Genomic DNA, 11,377 nt, shown 5'->3' on the forward strand with positions numbered 1-11,377 from the left:
GAACAATAACAAAGTAGCCACTCCACCACTGATTTGGTAAACAGCTGAGGCATGGGGCTGGAGAAATGTAACCCCTCCCAAACTCATGGGCAGAGCTATGCATAGAAGGACTGACCATCCATGATATCAAAAGTATAGTTTTAATCATGATTTGAGGCTGTACAGTGTTTGTTAACATTTACATTGTTTGCAAACATTGGAGTAAAACAAGTTTATATTTTAGGTTCTGATGGGGTACGACAGTGGAGCTAAGCTCATAAGTTATATTCTTCAAGAATCAATGGGTCTATATCATTAATTTAAAAGTCCAAAAATGTATGTAGTAACTGCAGATTGTCCCTTTAAGTACCCCTGTACTATGTCTCTAGACGTCAGCTTGTTTTTATGAGGGGAGCGGGACATAGAGGAGTGACGAATGCCTGGCCTGTCCCATAATGCTGGCATGTGGTCAAGTTCCTCTTTCATAGACATGGATGACTCCCTATGGGCCAGGACATAAAAACCACAGAACCAAGTCTTCATACAGCCAGTGTTCAGGCAAACACATCACGGGACTAACTTTCACTGAACAGGAGAAGATATAAGGTAAATCGACTTTATGTGAACATTATAGTGGCTTTGAGATTTTTAAATAGTCATTTTTATGTTATCTTGAAAGAAAGTGTAATTATATCAAAGGGATTAATTAAAATTGTACATTCTAATTTTATTGCAGAGGAAACTTGTATGTAATCAGTATTCAAAATGATGCTCTCTATTATACTTTAAGTCTCTGTTATTAGCCTCATTATTAGTGCAGAGTATTTTAAAATAACCCTACAGAGAATATTTGAGTGTTTTTCTCAATTTCAAGAGCTGAACTACTCTGTTAAGAACTCCTTTCACAGGTTTAAAAGTTTAACATATTGCTAGAACGTTTTGTCACACTAAAGTTGATACAGTAGAACTGTGATATTACTTATATAACATCCATTAATGGTTTTCAATATGTAAAACTAATGATACATAACACACCGAAAGTATTCGATTTTCTATACACAATGTGACTAATTATTTATATTTGGTGATAAATTGAATCTACAGTACCTCCTCCAATTATATTAGTTTCAATTGACACTCAGTGAACAAAACATTAGGAACACCTGCTCTTTCCATGACATAGACTGACCAGGTGAAAGCTATTTATTACCCCTTATTGATGTCACCTGTTAAATCCACTTCAATCAGTGTAGATGAAGGGGAGGACAGGTTAAAGAATGTTTTTTTTTTTACATGGATTGTGTGTGTGTGCCATTCAGAGGGTGAATGGGCAAGACAAAAGATTTAAGTGCCTTTTGAACGGGGTGTGGTAGTAGGTGCCAGGCACACCGGTTTGAGTGCCACAAGAACTGCAACGCTGCTGGGTTTTTCCACTCTCAACAGTTTCCCGTTTGTATCAAGAACGGTCCATCACCCAAAGGACATCCAGCCAACTTGACACAACTGTGGGAAGCATTGGAGTCAACATGAGCCAGCATCCGTGTGGAACACTTTCAACACCTTGTAGAGTCCATGTCCTGACGAATTGAGGCTGTTCTGAGAGCAAAAGTGGGTGTAACTCAATATTAGGAAGGTGTTCCTAATGTTTTGTACACTCAGTGTATTACGTATGTAATAAATATTGAGATATAAATGTAAATATATTACATACATGTACAATACTTTCAGATAGAATAAAGGTAATGAAAATCCATCCAAATCACCTTATTAATGTTGCTCTACTTTTATCACACTTTCAAATACAAAATGTTTTTTTATAATAAGGAAGATCTTAAAAGATCTCCTGAGGGATCGCAGCAGCCAGCCAGTCACCATGCTATGCAACGTGCATTACTTTTCTATACTGCATGTGCTGCTGGTTGCTTAGACCAGGGGTTCCTAAACTTTTTCACTTGGGGACCCCCTTCCAGCATTGGGGAACATCCCGCGTACCCTCTGCGTGTGTGCGCCACGTCTATTTCTATGGGCACAAGCACTGTTTATGACACAAACTGTTCACCCCCCTCTTGTTGGTGGACAGAATTTGGCAGGTTTAAAGCTTATTTCCTGCAATTCTACACATTTTGTAATGGGGTGCAAAGAAAATTGAGTAGTTTTAACGCACATTTTCATGCAATTCTCTCAATTCTGTGTATTCATGTGTTAGAGTGACCAAAAAATTACAACAAAATCTATGGGTTAAAAAACCTAAATAAAAAAACGTTAGCTGACATGGTCTAGTTGTTCTGGACATTTCTGACAAGTTATAAATAGCTTTATAAGGTATGCAATGACTGACATGACAAGAAGAACTGATGAATCACTACCTAATTTCGAAATTGGACCTTGTGCATTCTACTATTACAACTTTCAAGAGTGATTTTAAAGCCGGACTGAGTTCCTCACAGTTTGGGAACCATTGGCATAGACTACTGCATGTAGGGGAGTTTCTCATGCAAAGGGACACTGGAGAGGGGATTATGTCCAACCCTAGAACCCCCAGAGCCCTCTAAAACAACCGACCACATGTTCCTTCTGTCTCCTCCTATTTAACACTATCCAGATGGACTCCAGCCTGGAGCCTGCACAGAGGAGGACTATCCAATACATATTCTCAAAACAACGCAGTCCAAATAGCAAGTCCCAAATGGGCTGTACAAATGTATTTCTTTTTCCATTAGGTTCAGGACAAAATGACAATGAAAAGTGTTTGGGGATTCGTACATCTGCTGTTAGAGGGGCTAGAAAAATACAGAATAACACCCTATAATACGATTATTTTACATACGGCTATTATCACAAAAATATTTGGCTGTCATCAGAATGTAATATATTCAGTCTTGGCTGAGAACACCTCATTCTTCAGTTGGCCCACCCTGTATGTCTACTAACATTGAGCAATTTCTTACCATGCTTGCCAAAACTGTCTCATTGTGTTTTAGTTACAAAACTTATTGCAACTAGTGCATGTATTTTAGGTTACAGATATTTGATTTTGTTAGGAGACTTTGTTTCTCTAATTTAAAATGTTGCTGATTTTATGTTAATCTTACAGGCCTTAGTGGGAGTTGGCTGTAAAAGCAATCACGGACACAGAGTACCCATGGCATCGACACACTCTAACCTCTCAATGGCCACCAACTCGTCAGAAGATCTAATGATCAATTCTTCCTCATGTGATTCCATCTCCCCCTCGCTGCATCAGAACAAGCTGATCCCCACCATCTACAGTGTCATCTTTGTCCTTGGTTTCGTGGGCAATATCTTGGTGGTGTTCGTGTTATGTCAAAAGTCCAACCGTAAAACAGTGGCCAACACTTACATTGTAAACTTGGCCCTCTCAGATCTGTTGTTCCTGATCAGCCTGCCTTTCTGGGCAGTCTACTACTCCTTTGACTACAACTGGATGTTTGGTGGGCTGATGTGTAAGCTGTGTGGCTGCCTCCTCTCCCTGAACGTCTACGCCAGCATCTACTTCATCACCTGTATGAGTGTGGACCGATACAGAGCCATTGTCTATCCCCTCCAGTCTCAGTGCAGCAGGAACCTGTGTCGGGCGCGAGTGGTCAGCGGTGTGATCTGGACCATCGCCGGCCTCATGACCATCCCCACCATGGCCTTCCGAGACACCTACCACCTGAAGGAGCTGGGGGTCACGGCCTGCGTCCTCATCTACCCACCTATCCAGCCCTACTGGTTCCCAGGCCTGGCCCTGACCAAGAACATCCTGGCCTTCTTGGTGCCTTTCACAGTCATCGCCAGCTGCTACTGCCGCATCGGGAAGCACCTCCTGGGGGGACAGCCCAGCCTGGACAAGAGTTCCAGCAACCTGGACCGCGTAATGAAGATGGTGGTGGCTGTGGTGCTGGCCTTCTTCGTCTGCTGGTTCCCCTTCCACGTGCTGACCTTCCTGGACGTCCTGAGCACCCTGGGGGTGATGCACAGCTGTTGGGTGCGCCAGGCCATCATTACCCTGATGCCCTTCACCCTATGCCTGGGCTTCTCCAACAGCGCCATCAACCCTTTCCTCTACTGCTTTGTGGGGAACCACTTCCGGGAGCAGCTGTGGCGGCTGTACGAGGAGAAGGCTCCCAGGCTGTCCCAAAAGAGAGACTCCATCAGCACCAGGCTCAGCTCCTTCTCCAGGAAGCTCAGCGACCTCAAGGACACAGGGCCACTGGAGACTCTGGACCAACACAGTAGGGGCCCCTAGTCTAGGGAGGTTACATGGCAGGACTATGAGAGGCCTGTCTGTCAGATGTGTAACAGTTGACACCGGGGATCCTGACTGACCCCCAGGCCTAGTCTCCAGGGGACGTTAACCCCCCTATCTACTCCTAATTAGGGACAACCTGCAGGCTGGACAGAGGGAATATAAACATAGATTTAAATGTCAGTTTAACATCCCATGCCACCAAGCTCATGTTAGGGGGAAGGGATATTATATCACCAAATCTACAGTATATGTGCTGGGTAAACCTGTCATGTTTTCTGAGATACACAGGTCAGTGTGATAATAAGTGTGTGAAATATACAACTACAGTGTATGTGCCTTTGTACTAGTTACAATAATGTAATATGTGTATGTTGTTTTTATTGTATATAAGTAACAAAAATGTCAATGAACACAGAGCCTTCTAAACGGCAAGAAAAGGTCCATGCAAACATCTACTGTGAACTGTATAATTTGTGTCTCTTGAACCATAATTAACATTGTATTGTGTCAAATGTACAACCCTTATCAAGATATGCTATGAATTATATGTTTTCCAGTCACTCTTCATTTGATATAACAGAATAATGAAAGCCAGACAGTAATGGTAGTCTTCTTAGTGTGAAAACAAAACATATATTCAGTTAAGGCCATGCTCAAGTTGAACATGGGAAAGCCAGGAGTTGAGTTTTCATCACATTGTAGCAATTTGAACATGCATTTGATTGTTTGTCATACAATCAAAACTTGCTGTTTTTTTTCTCCTGACATTTCTGTTTGCAACAGTAATGGAGACAAGGACATAGACTGAGTAACAAGCATTGATATAGGCAGTTCTACTGCCACTCTGTGGCTGGGTTTGATAACTGCAGGTGCAAAGGAATTCTCTCTGATTGATAATTGCGTAGTTTTTACTTCAAATTGTAGTTTTAGTTATTAAAACTCATCCAGACCCATCATATTATCAACTAATATGGTCTGAATATTACAATGAACAGAATAGTGAAAAACAAATCAAGGTGACGTTCATGTAAATACTGGTACTGTACTTCAATACTGTTTCCTGAAGTGTTTTCCTAATGACCAGAGAGTACAGATGTAGGATCTTAATTGGATCACCGTGTTGCATGAGAATGTATAGTGTATTGGACATGTTTGAGGTTTAAGAAGGCTTCTGAAGTTTGTAATTTCCACTTTGAAATTTCAGATTGATTTTCCCTTTCTAAAAATGTGTCAACCCCTGCAATCTTCTTTTCATGAATTAGAATTCACATTTCCTGTTGCTGCAGGATTATTTTCCTGCTGTAGCAAACTGGCTCAAATTAAGATCCTACATCTGTAAGCCTATGTGTGATCTTTTCTTTCCTCTTAGAATATATGATTTCCTGTAGATGCTACCGTACTGTAAATACTACCATACCGATTGTGTGTCAGTGCTGTTCAAATCAAATCAAATCTTATTTGTCACATACACATGGTTAGCAGATGTTAATGCGAGTGTAGCGAAATGCTTGTGCTTCTAGTTCAGACAATGCAGTAACAACCATTCATAGTGATGGCAGGCTTCATTCAGTGTGATAGAGCATGTGTCTGTTTACCATGGAGCTATCAGCAAGGCCACTACTGAGAGGATCCTGGGTGCAGTGGGGAAAGATGGGAGCCATCTACTCCGAGACAGTGAGAGTGAGGCCAATACCTACTGCCTATGTGTTCTGTGAGTACTTGAACAGTATTGTTGATCCATCGTAGGTTTAGTTATTGCCATTTTGATTGACTTTAGCTATAAATTCACATTTGAATCAATGCTGTTGTGACGAAAACGCATCATTTCTCAGCAAGGCGGGGGATAACAACTTTACAGAATGAAAACAACAGATGGATGATATGACATGCCTTTTTGTATGACAAATACGCACCTGTGTTTCCATCTTTCTGATTCATGCTCATACAGACGGGTTGTTCCATTTAATTTGAGTCCAATTTACACAGACTACCGAATACCATAAATATTGGACTGTAATGTACTGTACAGTACGATTACACTTAATCACTTTTCATTGAATTGCTGTTATCATATTTTTCAGCTATTTTCACTGAAAGATGCAAAGATGTCTATACCTACAGTGTTCCAAATCAAGGAGGGGTCCTGGAAAGTTGAGATGAGAAAAGAGAAATAATAAACATGATATCAATATCCATTGGTTAGCAGTAGATTACCACATGGGAACACATGAATTACAACAATATACTGTACATTCATACACATTTTCTTACATTCCAATTATAGAAAGCACGTCCCTTAGGAGGTATGGCCTCAAAACGCTACAGAATATACAAAATTCTAACACGTTAATGTGGTATTAGTGACAAAACCTCATAGTTATTTTGGAAATAGCAAATTATCCTGACTTGAACTGAATGAACAGATAAGGCGTTTCTGTGTTTCAGACGGAGTGTAGAGTACAGACACGATTATTCGGGACGATAAGGAATCTGATAGCTGCCTTTGGAAATCCATCTGACGATGCCCCTCCTCTACCCTGTGGAAAACCAACACACTAACACTGACCAGCAGTACCTATGAGATGATGGCTCCTCTTCAAAGATACAAACTTTGACAACAATATATATATATAAAACGGTGAAACGATTCAATTTAAACAATTTCTGTGTTTGATTATTTTCATGGTACAGCTATCAATTTAAACCACTGAATACACTCATATTATTTCATAATACAATGAAAGAAACAACATCAAAACATATGGATAAAGAATTTGCACATTTATTTATTAAAAGTCAAACCTTCAAAGTACCTTGTTTTAAATATGAACTTTCCACACCCAATATATTAACTTCTTCTCATTATTTACACCCACTTCCTGGAGCACTTGCAGAAAATGCATGCCTCTTGGTCAAAGCCCAGAGTAGAAAATGCAATCAAGCGATATCAGTGTTTTCATACCATACAAATGTATCTTGGCAATCACACTGTCTTCGCTCTCGGAGTTACCCAACTGAGACAGTATCATCAATATGAACACCAATGGGCAGAGCATTATTAATTATATGGAGTACTATCAATTAATTTACCCAAAATATGTTATATAGTATACCATATAGCCTATATTTTATACAATTCATTTTTGCAATACAACCCAATGAGAATTAAAGTAAAAAAACAACAGATACGGTTGCACAGAATGATATTTTTGATGAACTGGACAGTATTAAAGTGATTATCAGAATATAGGGTGTTTGTCTTTGTACTCCATGCTTTAGGTTCAGCCTTTTTCCACAGTGTTAATGTTTCATTTCTGTATGAGAAGCATGGAAAACAAATGTCAGTACACAAACCATACACATCCCAATTATAAAAAATCCTTAACAATACAACCAAATTGTGGATATGGGTAATGTGTGAGGGTGGATAACTGGACAACCTTTCACTTTTTAAATCCTTCTTCTCCAGCTCCAAACAGGTCATACTCTGAGCCAAAAATGTATAAATAATAAATAGTTCAATATCATCCCAGACTTGAAAGTTTGTCTTTGGAAATAGGAAATAATGAGGATTCTTAGATGTTTCAAAGGACTGAGTAAACTATTGATTAACTAAGGCTTGTTTAATTGGGGCTGCATTCAAAATATTTCAGCTGTTGTGAAGATGGTGAAATGTTATGCACATCTAATTTCCTCAAATTTTTGGTGGAATACTAGACGCCGAGGCATACGGCATACAGTACTTGCAATCTTTTTACAGAAGAATGACATGCTGAAACACAATGTGACTTTGTTGTAGTAAATTAAGCACAGACAAAATACATGTTGAGTAAATATTTTAAAAAATGGATGTTTGCAGACCGTTTCATCTGTTTTAAACAGCTACTCAATGTGTGCATTTCTCTTTGAAAAATCCTCCTCCACATTCACTACATTTGACCCGTAACTAGTGCACAGTCAGACTCTTGTAAGCTACCCACTGTGAATTTGTTCTATTCTCTTTCTGCTTTTCACCCTGTTCTGATATGTACAGTCTATACTACCCACTTGATAACTGTAAGTGGGCCTTCTCCTAGATGTATGGACATTCTTTACAAACGTATCATCGTTTCAGTACAATTCTTACACAACTAATTTGTGACGTTTGGATTTCACATTGGCGGCAGAGACTTATCTACTGCACTGTCTGCCAATTGACTTGCTAGCTCAGATATAACTGATCAGGGACTGGGAAGGAGTGCCTTGTAATGGCATCAGAATATTAAGGTACAATGAATGTAATATCTGTGAATTACAATATGAGGTTTTCTGTAACATTTACACTATGATTTAGCACTTTGCATAGGGCACTATAGTCTGCCCTGCAAGCTCCAGTCCATAAGGATTCTAGTCCAGTACATAAATAATAACACTTTTCATGGTATGGAAGGAGATGTTTTGATTAAATTGTCATCCTTCCAAGTTTTTTTAAGAGCAGAAAGGCACAAGCTCCACCCAGATAATACATGATATTTTACAATAAGCAATTTGTAAAAAAGTAAACTGTACTGTACAGGTTTTCAGCATGAATACTTTTTCCTGTTGCTCTGTGTAACTCCAGTGATCAATTCTATTGATAGGATTAACGATTAATAATCAGTAACAACACATTATTAAGTTAAGCACTTGTATCTCGCTAAAGCACTTGCTATATACAATGTCATGTGTCTAAACCCACACAATCTACTCCATTGTACCACCAGAACTTTAAATACGCAGAAAGCAGCAAAATTCCCGATGCCAGTGAGTCTCATAGTCACAAACGAAGACAGTAGCTGTCACTGCCATTTCTCAAGAGATCGCAGACAGATATGCACTGTATAAACTGAAATGACAGCAATTCACTACACTGTTATAGATACAGTATGTATAAAGATTAATTATATGGTAATGAACTTGATACGGAGTCTGTCATCTCAGATTCAGCATATCTAACAGCTTACAAAGTAGGTCAAATTACATAAGCTAGCCAAGTAACTCCAAAATGAAAGACCGTCAAGAGTTTCAAATGATCAATTAATTCTCAGAAGAAACAAAACAATCAGAACACAGGTGAAACAAAATACCATCATTTGTCACTTAAAGGCAGTTGTCTTTTTTTTGATATTTATCGTCATCATTCTAGAAAAAACGGTACAACAAATCATTGTGTCTAAAAACAGACTGTCTTTGGTGAAGGGGAACCCACAGCAGTAGTGAAGCACGATGCCGCTGTTACCTCCTCCCTATTTCACTTTGCCTCATGAAGTGAATGTTGTTGGCACTGTCAGAGAGCTCCAGGTACTGCTCCACGGGGAGCACGAAGTAGCCGTCATAGCCGGGAACCTGTCCAGTGGTGAGCAACTGCTGCCTCTCTCCTTCTGTCCAGAGCCTGGAGCCCTCCTCTCCTTCCTCCAGCCTCCTCTGCTCGATGACCCAGGCCTGCTCCACCGCCCTCTGCCGGGCCACCTCCAGCACATGCTCCTTCTCCTCTTCCTCTGTGGCCCCGTAGCGGATGTTGAAGCACAGAGTCCCGTGCTGCATCTGGATGTCAGCGAAGCGCCTAGTCCTCCCATCCACCACTGTCGTCATCTGGGACACGGTCACGTTGACGCCGTTCTCCAGGACGCGACCCGCTCCGTTGTGGCCAACCACTCCCAGGTCCCCCTCCAGCAGGCCGGGCTTGACAAAGTAGTGAGTGTCCAGACCGTTCACCGTGAAGTGCAGGCCGGATAGGTACAGCGCGTGGTTTAGGACTGCTGCCACACGCCGGCTGTCCTCACTTGCAACCCCAATGATTTCGGTGGTGACAACATTATCTCTGATGGCGAACTTGACACCCTTTCCAAAGATGGAGGAGATGGCAGAGAAGCGGGGCCTCCGGCCATGCCACGCCCCCAGCTGACCAGTCACCTTACTCATAGGCAGTCGGTCCAGAGAGATGAAGTTCTTTAGGTGTTTCTGCAGCTCACACTGGATACCCAACAGAACCTGGCAGACAAACACACATGGGATGGTTATCTAATGATAATAAGGATTTTCAGGTCATCTAATATCTAAGGACCATACATGGCTGGAGATTAGGCTCTGTTAGACTAGGCCTAGTCTAGGTTTAGCTCACCTTGCTAGGGTCCCAGTCTTGTGTCTTGGTTTGAGTCCTCATCATTTCATAGGTTTGCTCCATGCTCTCCACCTCTGGCTTGGGGTAACCAGGGACAACGTTGTGGAGCTGGAACCCAAACAGTTGCAACCAACTGCTGATGTCTGGAGACAGAAGGTTTCGAGGAGTCAATGACAGGACATTGGATTTGAGCTTTTGTCATGCAACACAATTGAAACCATCCTGTCTAAATATCTGTCTACACTGCGTGAACAATTATTAGAAAGGTGAGTATTCTGTTCTTATCATTATTTCTATGCACATTTTCCAACTCCAAACCATATCAACTTGAATGCTTATTGGATGTAATCATTTTCAGGTGATATGTATTTGTGTAATTACGAAAGCGAAAGTGAATAACAGCTTATATCAAGGTGTGCATAATTATTAGGCAGCTTCATTATCTCAGGTAAAATGGGCCAAAAAAGAGATTTAACTGAGACTGAAAAGTTAAAAATTGTAAAATGCCTTTCAGAGGGATGCAACACTCTTCAAATACCTAAACTATTGAGGCGTGACCACAAGACAATCAAACGTTTTGTTGCGAATAGTCACCCGGGGCGCAAAAAACGCATGGAGAAGAAAAGGCGCAAATTAACTGCAAAAGACTTAAACGTCAAGCTACCAGGAACCCATTATCCTCCAGTGCCACCATATTCCAGAACTGCAACCTACCTGGAGTGTCCAGAAGTACAAGGTGTCAAGTGCTCAGAGATATGGCCAACGTCAAGAAGGCTGAAACACGACCACTGAATAAGATTCACAAGTTGAAGCGTCAAGATTGGGCAAAGAAATACCTGAAGACATTTTTCAAAGGTTTTATGGACAGATGAAATGAGGGTGACTCTTGATGGACCAGATGGATGGGCCCGTGGCTGGATCAGTAATGGACACAGGGCACCACTTTGAGTCAGGCAAGGTGGAGGAGGGGTACTGGTATGGGCTGCTATCATTAAGAATGAGGT

The 11,377-nt window shown here is 40.9% G+C and overlaps 2 protein-coding genes across 3 annotated transcripts in view; one reads left to right on the top strand and one right to left on the bottom strand.

Annotated features, from left to right (window-relative positions):
* The first annotated feature begins 431 nt into the window (after window positions 1-431).
* agtr2 (angiotensin II receptor, type 2) lies at window positions 432-7,046 on the top strand. Of its 2 annotated transcripts, XR_005477884.1 has the most exons (3): window positions 432-585; window positions 3,074-5,945; window positions 6,680-7,046. XR_005477884.1 is itself a non-coding variant. In XM_039005642.1 (2 exons), the coding sequence occupies exon 2, from the start codon at window positions 3,122-3,124 to the stop codon at window positions 4,229-4,231; it is 1,110 nt and encodes a 369-aa protein (XP_038861570.1). In that variant the 5' UTR covers window positions 432-585; window positions 3,074-3,121; the 3' UTR covers window positions 4,232-7,046. The 2 variants fall into 2 exon arrangements, 1 of the variants encoding a protein (XP_038861570.1); XM_039005642.1 differs by having other exon boundaries at window positions 3,074-7,046.
* Window positions 6,995-11,377, bottom strand: part of LOC120057509 (teneurin-1-like) — a 137,558-nt gene continuing 133,175 nt past the window's right edge. Inside the window, exons 30-31 of the mRNA XM_039006108.1 lie at window positions 10,374-10,516; window positions 6,995-10,243 (exon numbers count right to left, since the gene is read on the bottom strand). Of these exons, the coding sequence (XP_038862036.1) occupies window positions 9,488-10,243; window positions 10,374-10,516 (899 nt within the window). The 3' untranslated portion in view covers window positions 6,995-9,487. The remainder of the gene's footprint in view (window positions 10,244-10,373; window positions 10,517-11,377) is intronic.

Source organism: Salvelinus namaycush, chromosome 12 (assembly GCF_016432855.1).
Source record: "Salvelinus namaycush isolate Seneca chromosome 12, SaNama_1.0, whole genome shotgun sequence".
NCBI lineage: Eukaryota > Metazoa > Chordata > Actinopteri > Salmoniformes > Salmonidae > Salvelinus > Salvelinus namaycush.

Coding starts and splice junctions, on each gene's coding strand:
- agtr2 (XM_039005642.1), top strand. CDS start 3,122: ATGGCATCGACACACTCTAACCTCTCAATGGCCACCAACTCGTCAGAA.